The following is a 22,828-nucleotide window of genomic DNA, read 5'->3' on the forward strand; positions in this document are numbered from 1 at the left end:
ATACGTATACCAGAGACTTTGACTATTCAACATCTACGTACTTTGCTTCTTAATGCATGTACATGAACCACATGTATATTCAATTGTAAACATAAAAAAATTGCACTCAAAAGCAGCGGAGTGTCTATGCGTGCAAATGTTCTAACTATTATGTGCTTCAAGCCATTGTGACACATACTACTGCAAAGGTTCCCAGATTGGTGCTTTACAAAGTTGAAATGATTTCTGCAAAAGATAGAATGCCATTTTAACAAATGAAATAATGCATAGCAAATAATTCAACAACTTGTATTAAATTTAAAAAATCAAATTAATATATACTGTACGGTATATACAATATACACACAATGACATTAAAGGTGCCTTATATAAGACAGATGGCATTACATATTATTTCATTTGTAGTAAAAAACAATATAATTAATTTAAAATGACTTATCATGCAGTATGGTAGCACTGTATATTTATGATCATGGAGGTTTGAGTTTTTCTGGGCAGAAAAATCACTCTAGAACCAGCTTCATAACACCATTCTGGTGCCTTGGCAGTATTGGATAGGTATAACCAAGCCCAAAAGTGTCTTCAGTATGACCCTAAATGCTTCCAATAGATTGTTACAGAATTTTATTTTTATATTGAAAGGAATTTTCTGCTGTGAACTTCATATTGCACCAATCTCTCACATGCTCTTGACTACAATGTGCAAGGTAGTTACCATATGAGTGCAGCAATCTGGAAAACTGAACTGCACATCCCCAAAAGTTTGGTGAATCAGACAAAATAATGGTTAAATCTTTAGTAATGGGGAAGTACGTGCGGCAGTCAAGTGAACTCATCCCTGGGAACGCCTGCAGATATACTAGTGAACATTTAATTCCTAATTCAGTCATGATTATAGACTGAAGTAGGGATTAAATGTTCACTAGTATACATGCAGGTGTAAGCAACTTCCCAGGGGCAACTTTTCTCTTTTTTTCTATGATCCCTAGTTGAACTTAAAAATTTCTAATTTTTCCTTGTAATTGTGTAATTAAAATTGTTTAAATTCAGTACCAGAGTCTGTCTTGGTCAGTCGGCCATCCTATTTTGCAATATACTTACCTATCAACCCTATTTGTAGTCATGGTTTGCAAACTATATTCTCTGTATTTTAAAGAGCAGAATGTATAGTTGAAAATAATAGAGTGAAAAAGTCTAGCAGTAATATATAAAGCATACCCTTGTTTTAATTCTGTATAATATGAAATACTTGCTTGTTTAAGTTGAGTATAAAATTTAGCTAATGGTCATAGCCACCTTATATGACTGGATTCCGGAAAAACGATCCAAATTGCACATTGGAAGTTTCGAGATAAACGGTTTTAAAGAAATCAAGTCAGCATAACTTGCCAATGATAGAAAGCACATGCATGAAAAGATGCATCAATCTGTTATCTTTTAGACCACTTCCAGTACTTGCATAATTGTAGCTGCTTGTAGAGTTTCCAGCTAAACGAGATACAAAATCTGATAGCATCATGAGTGCTCACAAAGGGGTGGAGGGTGGTGGGGTGGGGACTTAAAAATGGAGGCAGACTACGGTTGGAGTTCAGACATGAGATTACAGGGCTGTGCTGGATTCTTAATGGAGCAAAATCAATAGCAGAAGCGTCTGGCCAACATTATCAGGCCATCCATCAGTAAATCACTGATTCTTGCCAAGCCAGGTCCTTCACAAGGCCAGAAACCGCCATTTGAGCTCAGTCTCCATACCACCCAGAAAAGATGTCTGTTAGCTATAAACCAGCCTCGAGTAGTTTGAGTAGTACTGAGAATCAAAACTAGTAGTATGATAGTGTAGCTATCCACTGGTGGTGTTAGTTTGATTTTGCCTGATGTGTGATTTGGGTCAGTTTTGTAAAAATCTGGTCACATATGTAGGCGGCATCGCCTTATACCTTATAAATCACATAAGGAATAAAATATAGCTTACTGATTGGAGCAAGATACTCTAATACTAAAATGGATAATTATATAGGGGTTCCATTTATAGGATAACTGGATCCTTCCAAGAATAGTGCACAATTATTACATTAGTGTTTGTTGTTAAAATAGCCAATAGGTGAGTTACATGTATGACAGGGAAGATGTATCATGCCATTGCAAATCAACACCTTGCCGTTATCAGTGAAAAAAAATAGTCCTGGGCGATACTGAAAATAATGCTATTTGATATATTGACAAGCTTATATTCACGATATGATTAAATATTGAGTATAATTAAATTTGTCAAGCAGTTAGACTAGTAACATTACATAACACATTATTGCATCATATTATATCATAGAATGTGTATAATGGTGCCAGACAACAGCTGGAATTTGCCCATAATCGAATTGCCTTTCCTTGTAGGTATATAGCAAGTGCAAAAAACACAACCACTAGCCAGATGTAATTAAGCGATATTGGCGATTATATTGTCTAGACAATATTATTGTGGCTCTGTAATTTACCTTGATACGATATATTGTGTAGTTCAATATCGCGATACTGCCAATATATTGAAATATTGCTCAGCTCTCTCTCTCTCTATCTCTCTCTCTCTCTATATATATATATATATATACTTTTAGATAACTAAAATAATTATTACACATACAATAAACCTGAAAAAAAGAATAAATTAGTCCACTAAGTGAGACACCATCCAAACCAGATCCATCGAGGTGGAAATGTGTCAAAATTAGCTACTGAGTACTGCAATAGCAGATTGCATCAAAGAGAAAGAGAGACAGCAATGAAGCCAACCAAGTAATTTTCCCCTTACTTGATGGACAAAAGAGGAGCTAGACATTTGTAGAAGACGATGGCTTCATGAGCCAGATTGAAAAAAAAAACAAGGGGAGAGAATAAAGCATGTTATTTTTCAAGAATGTGAAAAGAACTGGAACACAAAGGACAAACCATGATGTGTGTATTGTACGTACTGCGGTTGGCGAAACCTTGGGATGCAGCAATGTTGAACAGTGAAAAAATCAAGCCTGTATAGCCTTATGCCCTTATCCATTGTCAAATTATCCTTGTAATTGGCCCATGGCTGGAGGCATCAGCTAGTTAGTCAGATAGACAGCATAAAACCGGACGATATAAAAATGCAATGATTCTAAAGAATTCTTGACTTTGATTCTGGTTGCTTACATAAAAATTCCCTACATGCATCATGGCATTGTACCATTAGACAGAAGCAAGTATTTCGTAGAAGCCCTTTCAAATTTTATATCTAATTGTATTCTTACTGCATGTTCCACTGCTCTGGATCAGGGGAGATACACATGGTGCCACGACTCTGTTCTTCAGGTCTTTGTTATATTGGTTGAAGAGAGATCTATGTACCATCTTACAAGCTTTATGCTGATCTCCTTAGTCTGTTAAGTACTATTCCACCTAACCTCTCTTCATCTCTCAGTAGACCAGATTGGGCATTGTTTCTAATAATGCAATCATTGATATATTTTGAACTGTCGGTTGTTATCAATACTAAGCACCATCTGTCAGCTGCTAACAGCAGAAAACTAGTTTTCTATAGCTCATTATTACTGGACCTTTAATGTACTGGCCTGTATGCCCAGCTTGTTACAATTGAGATTGGTTGTTTAGGGCACTTTACACCTGCAACACTGACTAACGTATCTCATGCATGCAATTGCAAGTTACCGTCCAGAGTTATCAAGCCAATTGTTTGTTCAAGCTGCCAAAATTGCAATATCCTGCTCATACAGAATCTTTAATGCTCGCTCCTCACAACTGTGGGATCTGACAGATCTAGTTGATGTACTATATGCATGTGTGTTTTCTTTGTGTGTGTGTGTGTGTGTGTGTGTGTGTGTGTTTGCTTTCCAGGGCTAGAGCTGCTGTAAAGCTCTTTGGTACCCCAGTATTTATGCCCCTCATAGGTTTACTTTAGCATAGCTAATTAATGTTGTAATAGTACTATTTTGTGTTGACCCGGTATACAAGCATTGCCTTCACTGGTAATTACTAATACTATATACATTTATCTAGAACCATTAGACGTATAAAGCAATCACTCTGTTAAATAAAAAAAAAAAAATAAAGAATTTCCATAGAAACTTTTTGGAATGGTTTGGTGTTGGTCGAAGACAATTTTGGGCTTGGCTGTGACTAACCAATGCTGCCAAGCTGTCATGAGGCTGGTTTTAGGGTGATATTTATGGCTGGAAAAGCCCAGTTTTTCATGATCCCTAATACACAGTAATTGTACGATATTGTCTACTTTGACAGATATTAAATTTTGTATACTAGGATAGTGTTCCATACCTTATTTGTGGCACCATTTTGAACTAGTCCATCAACCCCATCCCAATTACGCACATCATCCAGGGTAACATAAGGATTAGACTTCCTGATGGCTAGATTAGGCTCCTTGGCAATCTCACACATATCTGAGAGTAAGTTATTTAGAAACTGAATATTTAGTCCTGCCTTAAATACTGGATCGCGGTAATGCTGCAACCCATCAATCAGCTGGAGAATTGATATGTTTACTTCAGGATAAGCAAACCCGATAGCCCCTACTACACTGATGGCTAATGTAACAAATAGATTCCTCTCATTTACATGTGTTTTATCATTTGCCACTTGAATAGAAGCCACAGAGTAGAGCATGGCACAAAGAATACCATTTTGCAATTGTTTATTAAATGATGCTTTTACCTTCAGCAGCTGTAGGGAGTTTCGTACTTTCTGAGAATTTAGCCATTCATCAACTTTCAGATGCGGTGAAGATTTAGGTGACTTATCGTAGAGACTGATCAGTAATCCGAGTCTACTGAAATCTGTTCCATCATTGTTTAGGTTAACCACCTTAAAATCTAGTCTATCCAGTGTTGGGGTCATTGTACCAGAAAGCAGATCACCTGTTTCATGATTATATTTCACTAGCAATGATGAGAAGCTCATACACAACTCTGCAATTTCCTCCATTGCTTTTGTAATGGGAAACTGTCCCTTGCAGTTTTGCCGTTCTAGATACCTCAGAAAGAAATAAGTAAAGATTGAATGACCCAAGGCATGAATTGACATACACTTTTCTCTAGCCGCACACCCACACATCACAAACACACCTGGCGTCACCTTCAAAATGTTACCAGGGGACGTTAAACTAGTGCCGAGATCTCCAGCAAAACAACAATCCAAGATGATGAGCACGTGCTTAGCTTTGCAGCCAGCTGCATGCAGCCACTCCACAAGATCATCCCCAGATACTCCTGTATTGAGATCCTCCACTCCAGCAAAATCTGCAGGAGCTAAAACACATTGTTTTCTAACTAAATATCCATGGCCAGCAAAGTAGAATATAAAAATGCTGTCTTCCTCAGCTTCTCCTGCGGTTTGCATGAATGAGGAACGGATACCGGCTTTGCTGCATTGGTCGGGTTGGGCTAAGGATGCGTACACTTTGATGCGTTCTCGATGAATCCCAAACTTGTTGATAAACGCTTCTCCCATGTCTTTAGCATCGTTTGCGACAGTCACACCAAGCGACTTGCTCTGGTATTCCTTATGATACTGCTTGTCTATTCCAATGCAGAGAGCAACGCCCTTATTGTGATCGAAATCCAGTACATCGTGTGGCGAAGTGATCAGTGCGTATTGTTCGTCAATAACAGAAAGTGGCCGTGATGAACTTGACGTGATCTGTGATAGAAGGCTTGGGATCTTCGCGAAGGGGTTAGTCCAAATATGATTCCACGACGACAACTCCATCATATTGAATTTATTTGGTTAATAATCAGTACATTAATATTGAAAGGACACGCCCCCAAAAGTACGTAAAATCATAGATACTACACCCCCTGGGATTGGAAACTCCGCACGTGAGCCAATACCGCCTGTACAATCTTGCTGGCGTATCCGCACCTCTAGTTAATTGGTGTGGAATGTGAAGAGAAAATTCTCAACAAGTACAACGCTACCACTTTAAAGCCTGTGCTGGACTAAACTGTTCCTTTATCGTTTAACATCGCTGCAGATTCTTTCAGGAGGTCAGGAGCTTCGAAATAGACGATTTTTTTAGGGCATCGCCGTATCCACTTTGCTAGCCGTAAGTCAATGATTCTGCATGGGATGATTGTCAAACTTGCCTGGGACAGATAACTTTTAATCACCAATCGAACCAATATAGTTTTGCGGCCTTGTTTCTTTTGAAGCCGCTGTTTCAGTCTTGTCGCTCGAGTTTGCGGACCTTAGTTTTGCTAGCCGTAACAGCCTGTACTGTTGTCTGTCAAGTCCATTTCTTCGTGGTTAGGCTAAACAAGACATATGCTATCGAACTGGGTTATGTATGGAATCGTTTATCTGTGTAATGTATAATAAAATAATTTTAAAAATATGTCATTTGTGATTTATCACCAACAATGTACTAACCATTGCTTGGTTAAACGCGCAGGGGAAATGCATTTTTTTTGTTTGTTTGTTTCAGGTCTAAATCGATATGGGTAAGCAGAAGTTAAAACTTTCTTCTGTTAAAGGCTACAGAAAGAAAAGAAAAGCTAAGCTAGCAGCCAGTTTAACTAGTGAATCAGTGGCATCCTCCAATAGTAGCAATCCAGACACAGATTTGGTTGTATCATTACCACTACTATCGTTCACTCATAATAAAGTGAAAGGATTGATGGAGTTACATGATCGCTTGAGCAAGAATGGTATCCCAGGCTGGAATATTGTTGAGAGTACTTCTGAGCGGCTTAGTTTAGCCAAGATGAAATTTTCTCCTCCCCGTATCAGTGTATCAGTTCAAATATCTTCCAACTTTGAATATTGTGTCACTCTGGAGGGCTACACCATCAACCTACCACAATTAGAAGCTCCAATTGGATCTCGTATTTCTTGTGTCAATGATGTAATTGTATTGTTGAATACAATAAACACTTTTCATTTATGTGAAGGCAACCTGTGCTCTGAATTTCCTGATTTGGTAGTTCACAATAAAGGAAAATTCTATGGAACAGATCGTAAGTTATACTTCATAATATATTTAGTTTTGCATTATATTAATATTGTACATACAGGTAAAACACTGGTTGCCAACATTGTTACCAATGACAGTAGACAGACTATTAGACACCGGGAGTGTCAGGTCATTGTGAAGGAAGGAGTGATCAGGTGTACAAAGTGTGCTGCACATCGTAAAACCTTACAATCTACAGCTACACGATTACACAGCAGAGCAAGGAATGATGCATCTAGATCTCCTACTTCACATACAATTACTTCTCCTAGTAGCCATGCCAACCTTGATTACTTGACAGCTCCAGAAGTTTCGCTCAGAGTACAAGCATTACAAAGTCGTTTAAAGAGTAGCAACAAGTTGGTGAGCCAATTACAAGAACGAATTAAGAAATTAACAGAAACGCAAGGGCTCAATGTTGAACAAGATCTACATGACGACCTAGTAACTGTTATGGATCAGCATGAGGACAGTGTAAGCAAGCAGTATGATGAAGATTCTTTTCAGATGATATTTTGGAGGCAACAGCGTCAGGCTATACAGAAAGGAACAGGAGTTCGTTGGCATCCTCTGTTCATAAAATGGTGCTTATACCTGCACCATTGCAGTAGTGGTGCTTATAAGGTATTAAGAAATTCAAAGTGTCTGTGTTTACCTTCTGAACGTACTTTGCGTGATTATACCCACTTTAATTCAACTGGTGCTGGGTTTTCTGATGCTACTGACAGCCAGCTAAAGGAGTATGCAAAGTTAGATGAATCCCCAAATCACAAAAATTTGGTAGGCTTGTTGTTCGATGAAATACACATCAAAGAAGGACTGGTGTTTGATAAAAATACTGGCAATTTGATTGGATTTGCGGATTTAGGAGACATTAACAATGACTTTATAAGGTATTCTAATTCTGATTCGGATGGTGAAAGCAAGTTACCTTTGGCAAAGTCAGTCATGTTTATTATGGTCAGAGGATTAACATCTCGTTTAACCTTCCCTTATGCTCAGTTCCCAGTAGAGTCCATTAAAGGCTCACAACTTTTCCCTCTTTTTTGGGAAGCAGTTCACAGGCTAGAATTTATGGGGTTCCGTGTACTTTCATGTACATGTGATGGAGCTACGTCGAACCGAAAGTTGTACCACTTGCTCACACAATCTCAAACTGATAAGTACAAAGTACTAAACAAGTACAGTGAAGACCAGCGATACATATATTTATTTAGCGATCCACCTCACTTGATAAAAACAATTAGAAATTGTTTTTCAACAAGACCTCTGTGGGTTAGTACGTATGTCATTGTGCTTGTCATGCTATTTAGTAACCAACTTTGTTTTGGCAGTGTTGTGGACAATACATTAGTTGGCAACATGTCGTTGATCTATACAAGCGCAATATGGGAACTGGCAAAGGACCTGCAATGGTTCACAAGTTGAAGTACGAGCATATACGCCTGACTTCTTTCTCAAAGATGCGGGTTGACCTTGCAGCTCATGTTTAATAAATTGATTACATAGTGATGTTTTATAAAATATTGTTTGAATTAGGTACTTAGTTCTACTGTGTCAAAAGGTATCAAGTTAACTGGTGGACCACATGCACAAGAAACAGCAAAGTTTATTGAAATGTGTGACAAGTTCTTTGATTGCCTTAACGTTGATAACTTGGACGAGGGTAGCCGGGAGAAGAAGGATTTTAAAAAACCATATCGAAAGAAAGATGATTTCAGATTAACGGTATGATTTATTTTTTTAGTAAAAGAATTACCTACATGTATAATTTTGTGGGACAGTGGCTACGTGATGAGTTTATGGGTTATATGAACAACTGGAAAGAATCTGTGAACAACAGAGAGGGCTATACTCCACAACAAAAGCAGCAAAACCTGTTAAGTGATCTTACACAAGAAGGGATTTCAATTACAGGTACATAAAATCTTCAGTGTAATAATTATGTGGCAACATTCTGCAGTTTCATCATTTGTGGAGTTAGTTCCTGTAATATTGAGTCAGCCTGGGGTTGAGTATTTTCTAAGTGAAAAAATCTGCCAGAACCCCCTGGAAAATTTTTTTGGCTGTTTACGCCGGCGGGGGAGAGTAAACGACAACCCAATGCTGAATGAAGTTTTCAAGGGGGCTCAAGGATTACGTGTTATTGGCGATGTCAATGTAAAGGCCATTGCTGGCAATTGTAGAGGAAAGAGAAGTGCCGATGATGCTGTACTAGATAAATCTTCTAAGTTACATTTACATAAGAGAAGAAAAAGTAAACAACATAACAAAGAAAACATTTAATACAACAAACAAAGCACTAAAATAGTTTTTTTCTCAATGCTTTTGATTTTTGTGTACCCTTTTTGTTCGATTGTTTGTATTTTTCCACAAATCCTTTTGTAAATGCATGGCTACGAATGGTTAAAAATAAATCAATCGCCATTAGTAATAGCTCATCTCCAACTTCCACAGGAGTCAACCCAATAGCAAGATCCCAGTAAAATTTTACATCTACGTCACCCAGCACCTTGTCTGCTATCGTTCGCTTAATATCACTCAACTGGCTGGCATCTTGTCCATGTGTGCAACTTTTGTACACCTTTTCAATTGCTACCAAACAATAATAAAACATCTCATTAATGTATGTCAACCCTCCTCTGTCTACAGTTTCTGTCCATTGGCTGGACTCCAGGCCAGTTGGGATATCAGACTGCAATAGCAGCAATGCATCCACGTGACTCTTCCTTGTCACAACTTTAGAATGTAGTTGCTTTACGATATAACCTCCAATATAGTTAATTGCATTCTTTTCTTCAAATGTTAACACTACATCTTGTACGTCATCATCAGCTTCACCTGAGCTTGAAGACTGGCCAGCGGCTTTGACTTTTGCTTGAAGCATCCTTTTGAATACTTCCTCAGTAATGTACTGCCAAAACAGTGACTTCATTTCCAAGGACAGTGTATCACAAAATGCTTTCCATTCCTTTTGTAGCTCATCTGATAGCGAATATTTTTGGAATGCTGGCCATAACTTTGCAAGTTTTAATGTCTTTTCGAAAAGTTTTTCCATGTGACTTTGTAAATTGTCTGAAAAACGTTCTGCAAATTCCTTGTTCTCCACACTAACAATCTTTTCTGCTGATTCACGAAAGAACTTGCAATTGCTGGAGTCTGTCGAAAACCTTGACGAGTGTAACACTCCGTCGCAAACTTCTAAAAGATAGCGTTTCTTGTCAACAACTTCAACTGGGTCTGGAATGGACACGGTGCGGGGTGTACAATGGCGGATCCAGGATGGGGCATTTGGGGCAAATGCCCCCCCCCCCCCCCCCCCTTCAAGAAATTGCATACAAGATCGAGATACTCTAATAGAGCAGTCGATTACTCTAATAAAGCAGTCACAATGTTCATGAGGCAGTGTAGCTTACCTATGAAGCTATAAATAGGATTTTATTTTGCATAACAGACGCGATATAGTTGTTAAAGGATAACTAGCTATTATTGTTGTGACCTTTTTTATTTTTATTTTTTTTGGTCTTCAACTGGTTTTCAGCAATGTTTATTGGTCTTTGACTGATTTTCAGCAAGGTGCCCCCCCTCTTTCCAAACTCTGGATCCGCCCCTGGTGTAGTATCTATGGTGCGGGCCATCACAACTCGTCTGTAGAGCGCACATGGAAATAATCAATTTCATTGGCGCTCACAATGGAAAGGTGTCAACGGAGGTGCGGATGGAGGTGACGAAAGTGAAGTTTCCAATCCCGGGGGGGGGGGGGGGGGTGTAGTATCTATGGTAAAATGGTGTAAAAACACGGTGATTTTCGTGCATTTTTGAAGCGCCCACAATATTACGTAGTGATACCAACAAAAAACGGTCTGCTAATTACGCACATACCTCTAAGGAATACTCCACCTTATTTTCAAGACTATAGTTGCAGCGGATACGTGGGCCCAGCACTGTTTCTGAACCCGGTTCGACATTTTTCTCAATGCATAATGTTTTGTGGGATTCACCCGTTACCAAGACTATGGGAATTCAACTTAAACTAATTAGTCTGAACAAAAAACGGTCTGGAACATTGTGTACATGAATAATACTTCAGTAATTCGAGGGAATTGTACGAAGAGTTGTTATCCTCGAGCGGGCCATTCAGTTTTAAAGACAAGAGTTAAGGAAAGCCGCTTCGAGAAAGTGCCGCGTGAGCAATATAGTTTAGAATAGCTTTGTTCTAGTTTCTGTAGGCCTATATAAGTTTCCTAAGCCAACGCTTAGTGAGTTTCTCGTACGTTTTTGAACTTACCATGTCGGTAGATATGCGGAATTCCGCTAAAATCAGTAAATTTTATTAGGTTCGCAATCCCAATGGCTAATTTCAGTGTAGAGAAGTCACGCGAGCAGCAGATGGGGCACGTGACCGATCATGCCGTTAGTCTGGCGCCGCCCGCCCCTTTGCATAAAGCGAAGTGGCCGGCGGCGCCAGACAAGTCCCAAGTGTGGCAAGGGCTATGTTATATTATAGTAGTAGCCATGTTACCATTTTTTTATCGTAATTTCGCTCTTACCGTGTTCCTAGGATTAGGAAACCTCCGGAAAACCGCCTCTAGGATTAGGTACAGCACCCTTAGGATTAGGAACAGCGCTTGGGAAGTAGCGCAAGTAGGATTAGGACAACGTTTTAAACATTAGGTTAGGGTTGGGCTGGTTAGGGTATGGGTTAGTATTATTATAATTTTATTATAGTGATAATAAATTAAGTATGGCAAAAAAGAACAGCAGCCGGTTGGCAGCTAGCACCGTTGTTAGGAATGCTGCTCTTCATGCTAGAGGTCCGTGGTTCGAATGCCCTTTGTGACAACTTTTTCTTTCATTTTTCATATCTTTTGGTGTAATGGTAACATACTGTACCTAACGCTTCCAATGTGTATCGAGTTTGGCCTTGAAGTTGCTTAAAGACCACTGAGGCGAGGACCACGCAAGCACTTGCAAAGTTTTAATTCATGTCCTCTGGTAATTCCTGATGATTGTGTGAGTAAATCGTTGACATCGATGTCCTCATGACACCTCGATAAATCTGCTGTAAAACTCAACTCTGAACCTATTATTACTTAAAAATAAGAGTTGTGATCAACATGTCCTGCTACTTAAGAACTCAGGAGCTCAGTATACTGTTCACACAAGGGGTAGTCGCTTCCATACTGCACTTGAGACCAGGATCAGAATTTTGACTATGCCTTGATTGCTTGATTTCACGTATGAAAGAGCCTTGATTCATGATAGTTAACTGTAAAAACCTAGTAAATTGTCATGCTGTTATAAGTTAACGTTTGAAAGGTGCCTGATCACTTTTTCGAAAGTCTTGATAGATTCACTGTACAAAAGCTCCTTGATAACTCTGTGAGGTGTGTATACATGAAACTCAGAAGTGATCTTGCATGGCCAGCCCACTATCTTTCCTATTGTGTGCTGGGTTGTAACCACCCTACACAAACAATAGGTAGTGGTCTGGTTATACAAGATTTGCTTGAGATTTCAGCTGGTCACTATATAATTGTTTCAATCTAGCTAATTTAATTTAACATAACTTTTGCTTATGTTTCAATTTTAAGTTTTAAGCTAATTAGTAATACATAATAACTAATATTACAGTATACCTCATGTAACACTACAGGTCAGCTGGTGGAGAAGGCCAGACTTAAGAAGCCACTGAAAGTTACAGAGTTTGAAGCATACAACAGTCATGGATAGGCACCAGCCTATTATGCTGGCATAATTTTGAGCATAATAGGTGCCTGAATGCATCAAGCATAATGCTAGGAAGCATAATAGGCAGAATAATTATGTCATACTGTAAGCAAAGATACATACCACTGATAAAGGTGGACAGAACAGTTGATGCCACAGTGAAGCATAGTTATTTGACATGACTATTATTATAGTTTACAATGCAGCCAAATTCTTAATGCACAATGAGCATTAACTTTTACATTTAACCAGTTATTCATAAGCCAAAGTTTATCATTATCCATTAGAAAGTAACAAAACATGGGAACTGCAGAAAAAATTGAGCATAATTATGAGCATAATAGGCAAAAAATTTGAGCACTTCAGCATAGCATAATAGGCAAAATTAAAAGCATAATAGGCTGGTGCCTAGTCATGGATGCAAATCTTTTGGGGTTGGGTGTAGTCTGGTGGCACCCGCTCTTTTGCATAAAGACCTTACTCAAGGCATGGGCACCACCAAACTAGGTTGGGAGCATGCCCCCATGGAAAATTTTCAGTAGGAATGCGATCAGAAGTCTCAATAAAGATCATTATATATCTATTATTTGTCATTAGTATGTCAATGATGTAATGATATGCATTGCCTATTGTTTATTGCTCTGCATGCTGACTCAAATAATTGATAGTGTAGTAACAATGAAATTGATCTCTACAAAGTTTGCATGTTACTTGCATCATAATATGATCAGCAACATGTTGTAAGGGTAGGTATGGCCCTTGAATCCTTATGACTGTGTAATGGCTACTGTATCTATATGAATGTGTGTATCTGAGAATGGTATTATTTTATATTCCAAGTCACTATAAGTTACTTTGTCACCAAACAGAAATTGTGCTAATTAATGTAACACCCAATTGCAATTGTAAGCAAGATGCACAGAATCTTACAGCACATATCAGTTTATCTTTACACAATCTACAGTGGCATAAGAGCCAACACAGAACCTTGAGGGATGCTGCTATAGGTGCTGGTCTTACTGTATGGCTATTTACTAGGTATACAACTGGATGTTTTCTGTTGAAAAAAATTTATTGTAAGAGATTAAATACAAGCCTTGTGTCAAAGACTTTCTAAAAATTCAAGTAGATTACATTGATAGAACAGCCATTACCAATAATGAGTAAGATGGTACAATACCTCATTATACCTGCAATAGCTGGAACATGATCTCATTGTTAAAGAGATGTTAAACTGGTTATCTAGGTCATATACATACATCCATTATTTACTATGCAATAAATCTAGTTTTTTAAGGTTATGAGTGCACATATAGACAATGTTAGTTGCTGACGAGTATAAACAAAAAACTGTAAGCTACATCAACATCATTTCATTTAGGTATAGCTACAGTAGTCTCCTAGAAATACAGCGTCTTACCATCAGTGGTTATTTCGCCACAACATGGGGTATCACAAGTGTTTATATATTATATATATAGAGATCACAAAAGGTTTGCATTGAAAATTATACATGACTAGTAAACTAGTCCTTATAGGTAGCTAGATGACCCACACTCTCAAATTTCTTGACTGCTCTATTAGAGTATTATTTTCAGTGGCAGCAATGTTGAAAAGTGTTCTTAGACGTAATTCAACTAACATGTCGACACATAATTATAATCTGCAACAGTCATTTTACACTGGTGGTTTCTATTCCTGCCTCCATTTCAGTCCTGTTCCAGGTTTTTTACCATTGTCTCAAAGTTATTGTTGTCTATGTCTCCAGCTAGACAATATGCTCTGGTAGCATTATCATGCAGTAGCTGGCACATGTCTGCAAACCTAGCCATGGAAACATCGTAAACAAATGAGTGGCATTGCTATAGCTATCTCAAATGTGTAGCATATTAGCAAGAGTTAATAATAAGAGATTAGAGTGTCTAACGCCGTCTAGAAGTTAAACGGCTTCCTTTCCGCGTAACGTACAGACTGGCTAGTATATTTTCGCATTTAACCACAAAGACTATCCCAGACACAAGGGCGTGCGTTCAATGTTCAAGTTCACCACGAAGAACACATGGAGCATTGTTCTGTAGCCTCTGTTGTGTAAAGAAGCGTGGCTGTTAACCTCGAACATAACTCTGGGGAGCGCGTCTGAGAAACCAATAACACTGAACTGAAGCTAGGCGGAGTATCGCTTCGAATTTTCACTGCTTCGCCACTATTACCCCGAGTGTTACCCTACCTCTGAGCATTCTTCAATTGAAGGAGCACTGTTCCCTGTACGTACCAGCTCAGTCTTTGGTTCAGTCTTCGAACTGATATTAGCTGTAAATGATTTTGCTGAAACCTTGAACAATGGAGAGCAGTCTGATGTAATATTTTTAGATTTTTCAAAAGCATTTGACAAAGTGTCCCATTACCATCTATTTCACAAGCTCCATCATTATGGCATTCGAGGAGATATACTAGATTGGATAAAGAACTTTATGTTAAACAGATCTCAATGTGTAGTAGTTGACGGTCAACAAAGTGACCTGACTGGAGTATCATCTGGTGTTCCTCAGGGGACAGTCCTCGCTCCCCTATTATTCCTTTGCTTCATTAATGACCTGCCTAATAGAATTACATCCAAGATAAAACTTTATGCTGATGACGTGTTATTGTATACTATGATTCATTCCCAAGATGACTGTCACAGATTACAACAGGATCTTAACACTTTAGAACAATTCGTAGCTGACTGGAAAATGTCATTCAACTTACAAAAATGTGAATTTCTTAGAATCACTAACAAGAAGCACCCAATATTAGCTCAATATACACTGCAAAGTAAAACTATAAAAGAGGTAACACATGCTAAGTATGTAGGTGTAACTATCAACAAAAACTTATCCTGGTCAGAATACATTAAACAAATTACTAAAAAGGCCAATAACACCAAATGCTTCTTGCAACGTAACTTGAGCAAGTGTCCTCTCCAAGTCAAAAGTAACTGCTACAAAGTCCTGATTAAACCTATCTTAGAATATGCAGCCACAGTCTGGTCACCCCACACGCGAAGAGACATTGATGCCATAGAAAATGTCCAAAGACGAGCAGCACGGTTTGCATTTAACAACTATTCTAGATATTCCAGCATCACTGAAATGCTATCTAACCTTAATTGGCCCACCTTAGCCAGATGCAGAAACGAACAGAAGGCTACAATGTTATTTAAAATTATATCTCACCAAATCGATATTAATGCTGATGATTTCCTAATCCTAACCTACATCACACCAGAGGCCATGATAAGAGATTTTTAACCCCAATGACTAGAATTGACTGTTATAAATTTTCTTTTTTTCCCCTCTGCAATCAATATTTGGAATTCCTTACCCCAACACGTGATTGATTTAACAGAGATTGACCAATTCAAGCACAACCTAGCTGGACTAGTAACTGTTTAGTAATTTATCAATGTGTGTATATGGTCTTGTGTATAGTAAATCTAATCCAAAACAGCCAAGCTGTAAAAAAAGTGTGCGGCCCTCAGAAAGGCTATGGTGAAAAAAGATGTGAAATCCAAGGTGGCGGCCAAGAAATGGCTGTGATGGTAGGTTAATGGTAAAAATTTTAATAATGACAATTCAGGTAAATTTTGTGAAGCGGCACAAAAATTCACCTGAATTGTCGTTATTAAAATTTTTACCATTAACCTACCATCACAGCCATTTCTTGGCCGCCACCTTGGATTTCACATCTTTTTTCACCATAGCCTTTCTGAGGGCCGCACACTTTTTTTACAGCTTGGCTGTTTTGGATTAGATTTCATTTCTTTTTGTATTTGTATACCCCAAAGCCGGCCTATGGCCAGCTTTGGGACTTTTTTAACCTATGTTTTTTTCTTTACTACAGGAAGACGAAAAGATGAAGTAGATGTACTTTAAATATTTTATCAGTAAATGTACAAATTATATATAAAATACATATGTGATCGGATTTGCGAAAAGGGGTCTTCCACACACATCCAATTTGCCAACTTTGACAATTGATAACTTCAGATTGGAAAGAGCTATTGCCTTGAAATTTGGACAGTGGTGATTTCTTTGCAGCTGAACTCTCTACATGATAGTTTCTTTGTAGCTGAACTCTCTACAAGGTAATTTCTTCTAGCTGATCTCTCTACAGGGAGATTTTTTGTAGCTGAACTATCTACAAGGTAACTTCTTCTAGCTGATCTCTCTACAGGGTGATTTGTTTGTAGCTGAATTCTTTACAGGTGATTTGTTTGCAGCTGAGCTCTTTACAGAATGGTTTCTTTGTAGCTGAACTCTCTACAAAGTAACTTCTTCTAACTGATCTTTCTACAGGGTGATTTGTTTGTAGCTGAACTATCTACAAAGTAACTTCTTCTAGCTGATCTCTCTACAGGGAGATTTGTTTGTAGCTGAACTCTCTACAGGTGATTTGTATGTAGCTGAATTCTGTACAGGTGATTTGTTTGTAGCTGAATTCTGTACAGGTGGTTTCTTTGTAGCTGAACTCTCTAAAAGGTAACTTCTTCTAACTGATCTTTCTACAGGGCAATTTGTTTCTGGCAGAATTTTCTACAGGGTGATTTCTATGCAGCTGAACTCTCTACATGATGGTTTCTTTGTAGCTGAACACTCTACAATGTAATTTCTTCTAACTGATCTCTCTACAGGGTGATTTGTTTGTAGCTGAACTATCTACAAGGTAATTTCTTCTAGCTGATCTCTCTACAGGATGATTTGTTCGTAGCTGAATTCTGTACAGGTGATTTGTTTGCAGCTGAGCTCTTTACAGAATGGTTTCTTTGTAGCTGAACTCTCTACAAGGTAACTTTTCTAGCTGATGTCTCTACAAGGTAGCTAGTTTGTAGCTGAACTCTCTACATGGTGGTTTCTTTGTAACAGAACTTTCTACAAGGTGACTTCTTCTAGCTGATCTTTCAATAGGGTGATTTGTTTGTAGCTTCACTCTCTACAAGGTAACTTCTTCTAGCTGATCTCTCTACAGGGAGATCTGTTTGTAACTGAACTTTCTAAATGATGGTTTCTTTGTAGCTGAACTCTCTACAAGTTAACTTCTTCTAGCTGATCTCTCTGCAGGGTGATTTGTTTGTAGCTGAATTCTGTACAGGTGATTTGTTTGCAGCTGAGCTCTTTGCAGAATGGTTTCTTTGTAGCTGAACTCTCTACAAGGTAACTTCTTCTAACTGATCTTTCTACGGGGCAATTTGTTTCTGGCAGAATTTTCTACAAGGTGATTTCTTTGCAGCTGAACTCTCTACATGGTGTTTTCTTTGTAGCTGAACTCTCTACAAGGTAACTTCTTCTAGCTGATCTCTCTACAGGGTAACTTGTTCGTAGCTGAACGATCTACAAGGTAACTTCTTCTAGCTGATCTCTCTACAGGGTAACTTGTTCGTAGCTGAACGATCTACAAGGTAACTTCTTCTAGCTGATCTCTCTACAGGGAGATTTGTTTGTAGCTGAACTCTCTACAGGTGATTTGTTTGAAGCTGAACTCTCTAAATGATGGTTTCTTTGTAGATGAACTCTCTACAAGTTAACTTCTTCTAGCTGATCTCTCTACATGGTGATTTGTTTGTAGCTGAACTGTCTACAAGGTAACTTCTTCTAACTGATCTTTCTACAGGGCAATTTATTCGTGGCAGAATTTTATACAGGGTGATTTCTTTGCAGCTGAACTCTCTACATGGTGGTTTCTTTGTTGCTGAACTATCTACAAGGTAACTTCTTCTAGCTGATCTCTCTACAGGGTGATTTGTTTGTAGCTGAACTATCTACAAGGTAACTTCTTCTAGCTGATCTCTCTACAGGGAGATTTTTTTGTAGCTGAACTCTCTACAGGTGATTTGTTTGAAGCTGAACTCTCTAAATGATGGTTTCTTTGTAGCTGAACTCTCTACAAGTTAACTTCTTCTAGCTGATCTCTCTACATGGTGATTTGTTTGTAGCTGAATTCTGTATAGGTGATTTGTTTGCAGCTTAGCTCTTTAAATAATGGTTTCTTTGTAGCTGAACTCTCTCAAGGTAACTTCTTCTAGCTGATGTCTTTACAGGGTCACTAGTTTGTAGCTGAATTCTCTACATGGTGGTTTCTTTGTAACTGAACTCTCTACAAGGTAACTTTTTCTAGCTCATCTTTCTACAGGGTGATTTATTTGTAGCTGAATTCTGTACAGGTGGTTTGTTTGCAGCTGAGCTCTTTAAAGAATGGTTTCTTTGTAGCTGAACTCTCTACAAAGTAACTTCTTCTAGCTGATGTCTCTACAATGTCACTAGTTTGTAGCTGAGCTCTCTACATGGTGGTTTTTTTGTAAATGAACTCTCTACAAGGTGACCTCTTCTAGCTGATCTTTCTACAGGGTGATTTGTTGAAGCTGAACTCTCTACAAGGTAACTTCTTCTAGCTGATCTCTCTACAGGTAGATTTGTTTGTAGCTGAACTCTCTACATGATGGTTTCTTTGTAGTTGAACTCTCTCAAGGTAATTTCTTCTAGCTGATGTCTTTACAGGGTCACTAGTTTGTAGCTGAATTCTCTACATGGTGGTTTCTTTGTAACTGAACTCTCTACAAGGTAACTTTTTCTAGCTCATCTTTCTACAAGGTGATTTATTTGTAGCTGAATTCTGTACAGGTGCTTTGTTTGCAGCTGAGCTCTTTAAAGAATGGTTTCTTTGTAGCTGAACTCTCTACAAGGTAACTTCGTCTAGCTGATGTCTCTACAAGGTCACTAGTTTGTAGCTGAGCTCTCTACATGGTGGTTTTTTTGTAACTGAACTCTCTACAAGGTGACCTCTTCTAGCTGATCTTTCTACAGGGTGATTTGTTTGAAGCTGAACTCTCTACAAGGTAACTTCTTCTAGCTGATCTCTCTACAGGGAGATTTGTTTGTAGCTGAACTCTCTATAAGGTGATTTGTTTGTAGTTGATCTTTCTGCAGGTTGATTTGTTTTAGCTGAACTCTCTACAGGCTGATTTTTTTGTAGCCGATCTCTCTACAGGGTAATTTGTTTGTAGCTGAACTCTCTACAAGTTGATTTGTGTGTAGCTGATCTCTCTGCAGGTTGATTTGTTTGTAGCCGATCTCTCTACAGGGCAATTTGTTTGTAGCTGATCTCTCTACAGGGTGATTTTTTGTAGCTGACCTCTCTTCAGGGTGATTTGTTTCTAGCTGATCTCTCTACAGGGTGATGTTTTGTAGCTGACCTCTCTTCAGGGTGATTTGTTTCTAGCTGATTGCTCTACAGGTTGATTTGTTTGTAGATGAACTCTCTACAGGGTAATTTGCTTGTAGCTGAACTCCTTACTTTGTGTCTAGTTTGTAGCTGATCTCTCTACAGGGTGATTTGTTTGTAGCTGAACTCCTTACATTGTGTGTAGTTTGTAGCTGATCTCTCTACAGGGTGATTTGTTTGAAGCTGATCTCTGTAAAAGTTGATTTGTGTGTATATAGCTGATCTCTCTGCAGGTTGATTTGTTTGTAGCCGATCTCTCTACAGGTAATCTGTTTGTAGCTGAACTCTCTATAAGGTGATTTGTTTGTAGCTGATCTCTCTGCAGGTTGATTTGTTTTAGCTGAACTCTCTACAGGGTGATTGCTTGTAGCTGAACTCCTTACATTGTGTGTAGTTTCTAGCTGATGTCTCTACAGGGTGATTTTTTGTAGCTGAACTCTCTTCAGGGTGATTTGTTTCTAGCTGATCTCTCTACAGGTAGATTTGTGTTGATTTGTTCATTGCTGATCGCTCTAAAGGTAATTGATTTGTTGCAGTTGAACACCCTGCAAAGTGTTTTGTTTGTAGCTGATCACTCTAAAGGGTAATTTGTTTGTAGCTGAACTCTCTCCACAGTGACTTGTGTGTAGCAGAATTCTGTGCATCTGAATTCTCTAGAGAGTGACTTAATTGTAGCTTAATTCTCTACACAGTGCATGACTTGTTTATAGCTGAACTTTCTTCAGTGTGACTTGTAATGTTCTGAATCTCTATAGTGGTATATTTGCTTAACTCTCCACATGGTGACTGTCTTCTTGCTGAACTGTCTATAAGATTAACTGTTTGCAGCTGAACTCCCTACAGAATAACTTGTGATGTAATAAAATTCTATAATGGAGTAAATAAATTAGCCGAATGCTCTATTAGGGTGACTGTTCTATTAGAGTATCTCGATCTCGCATTTGCTACACGGAGTTGGCTTTCGAATCATAACTCAGTGGTTTGTAATCCGATTCTTCTGTACTACTGCAAGTACTTTCTATGAAGATTATTCCAGCTATACACCGATTTTCAGCTCATTGCTCTAAGCGGTTTGCCTAGTAGGCGTGAAAACTAATACTTTTTTATTCATAAAAATCGATCGCGTAATTGTGACACAGGTTGGGTTTTGTGTCATATCTCCGTGGTCTTTATCTCGATTCCTTTCAAACCACCAAAAGGCACTCCTACGATGGTTACTCCATCTACATAGCAATTTTCAACTCATTCCATGAAGCGGTTTACCCTGTAGGCGTGACAACAAATCGATCTTGTTTTACGCGAATAATCGGTCATAACGCCTGAACCATTCATCGGATTTGTACCAAATTTGATGCTAGGATTCGCCTTTGGACTCCCTTTCTGTGTGCCAAATTTCAAGGCGATCGGAGTACGCGTTTGCTTGTTATAGCAATTTTTGCAAGTGTGCGAAAAGACGAAGAAGAAGAAAAAAAAAAACGAAGAAAAAAAAACGAAACTTTGGCAGCTCGTATCTCGGAAATGGCTGGAGCGATTTCCTTCAAATTTGGAATGTAGACTCCCTTGGCTGGCGGGCAACTGTGTAGCAAATTTGGTTCCAATCAGATAAGTGATCACCGAGATACAAAGGTGTGAAAATGACGTTTTCGTTCTTCCTGTCAATATACTCACGGTGTGGCGCGCCGGCTTCTTGGGCCGCACGACACACTACCGTGTGTCTTGATATTGTATAATTATATAAGTTTGTAATTGACAGTAGCAATTGTACCCTTTTTTGTGCACCATACTCTTTTGAGGTCTGCACAACAATCAATAATAATATTCTCGAGGATTCATCACGGTGTGGCTAAACTAATTCGACGGTAATGAAACGAACAAATACTAGAAGCCTATACATTACACGGAAAAGAAGCCATTTAACTTCTGCGCAATCATCTATTACAGGACTATACAGCGTTAGACACTCTCCTCTCTTATTATTAACTCTTGATATTAGTGTGGCTATCCATTCATGATAATAGGTTCAGTGAGGAAATGATAGTTTCTGACACATGTATAAAGCTAGTGCTCCAGTTAAATGCAACATACAGTTTTTTGTAGTGTTGCACCGATATGCATTTTTTCACATTTACCGATACCGATTATTTGCCTATTCCTGCACTGTTAAAAATAAAGAGTAACCGCCACTCTGAGAGTTCCCAGTGTAGGGAGGATTTAACACCCCATGGAGAGTAACCAACACTCTGAAGAGAATAACCATTACACTGAAGAGTAAGTGACACCACCTTCAGAGCATGTGTTACTCCCCAGTTACTCCTTTAGAGTAATGGTTACTCTCCAGGGGTGTTAAATCCTCCCTACACTGGGAACTCCTTGAGAGTTGTGGTTACTCTTCATTTTAACAGTGTGTAACCGATATGCCGATATTTACCGATATTCTTCAATTCTTCAGAACAGGAGAGGAGGAGCAGAAAATCACCTAAAGTTGATGTGTATAAACTGCATTTGCAATATCAATGTAATTAATTGCGTGGGCGACAGATTTTACCATTTTTCTACATTTATGCAACTAACTCCTTTCATGGAAAAGGAAGCCAAGTAGTTATAAAACAACTAAGACAGCTTATCAAACAGTGTTTTTTAGTGGGACTCCAGACCCTTTGTGAAGAGTGATCAACTAATTGCGTGGGCGGCCGATAAATATACACAGCCTACTATATAGCCTTGCAACCATACTTGTGCAAACAAACAAGCCAAAACAGTTACAACCACTTACTGCTACATTCACCACCTTCTTTCTTTACTTTCACCTGTTCATTGCCGTCATTAACGATT

The 22,828-nt window shown here is 38.5% G+C and overlaps 2 protein-coding genes across 2 annotated transcripts; one reads left to right on the forward strand and one right to left on the reverse strand.

Annotated features, from left to right (window-relative positions):
• Nucleotides 1–59: 59 nt before the first annotated feature.
• On the reverse strand, nucleotides 60–5,806 carry LOC136253454 (uncharacterized). Its single transcript, XM_066046139.1, has 2 exons — nucleotides 4,318–5,806; nucleotides 60–225 (listed from the first exon to the last, which is right to left on the reverse strand). Exons 1-2 carry the CDS (start codon nucleotides 5,767–5,769, stop codon nucleotides 178–180), a joined length of 1,500 nt encoding a protein of 499 aa, XP_065902211.1. The 5' UTR covers nucleotides 5,770–5,806; the 3' UTR covers nucleotides 60–177.
• Nucleotides 5,807–5,940: 134 nt separating this feature from the next.
• On the forward strand, nucleotides 5,941–9,424 carry LOC136253455 (uncharacterized). The gene is made up of 7 exons (XM_066046140.1): nucleotides 5,941–6,103; nucleotides 6,482–7,013; nucleotides 7,071–8,284; nucleotides 8,344–8,496; nucleotides 8,549–8,737; nucleotides 8,794–8,926; nucleotides 8,973–9,424. Exons 2-7 carry the CDS (start codon nucleotides 6,494–6,496, stop codon nucleotides 9,293–9,295), a joined length of 2,532 nt encoding a protein of 843 aa, XP_065902212.1. The 5' UTR covers nucleotides 5,941–6,103; nucleotides 6,482–6,493; the 3' UTR covers nucleotides 9,296–9,424.
• The last annotated feature ends 13,404 nt before the right edge of the window (nucleotides 9,425–22,828 follow it).

The sequence above is a fragment of the Dysidea avara genome, chromosome 4 (assembly GCF_963678975.1).
Source record: "Dysidea avara chromosome 4, odDysAvar1.4, whole genome shotgun sequence".
Classification (NCBI taxonomy): Eukaryota; Metazoa; Porifera; class Demospongiae; order Dictyoceratida; family Dysideidae; genus Dysidea; species Dysidea avara.

Coding starts and splice junctions, on each gene's coding strand:
- LOC136253454 (XM_066046139.1), bottom strand. CDS start 5,769: ATGATGGAGTTGTCGTCGTGGAATCATATTTGGACTAACCCCTTCGCG. Junction 226..4,317: donor AAAATGGTGCCACAAATAAG/GTATGGAACACT, acceptor TATCTTTTGCAG/AAATCATTTCAACTTTGTAA.
- LOC136253455 (XM_066046140.1), top strand. CDS start 6,494: ATGGGTAAGCAGAAGTTAAAACTTTCTTCTGTTAAAGGCTACAGAAAG. Junction 8,497..8,548: donor GGGTTGACCTTGCAGCTCAT/GTTTAATAAATT, acceptor TGTTTGAATTAG/GTACTTAGTTCTACTGTGTC. Junction 8,738..8,793: donor AAGATGATTTCAGATTAACG/GTATGATTTATT, acceptor TTTGTGGGACAG/TGGCTACGTGATGAGTTTAT.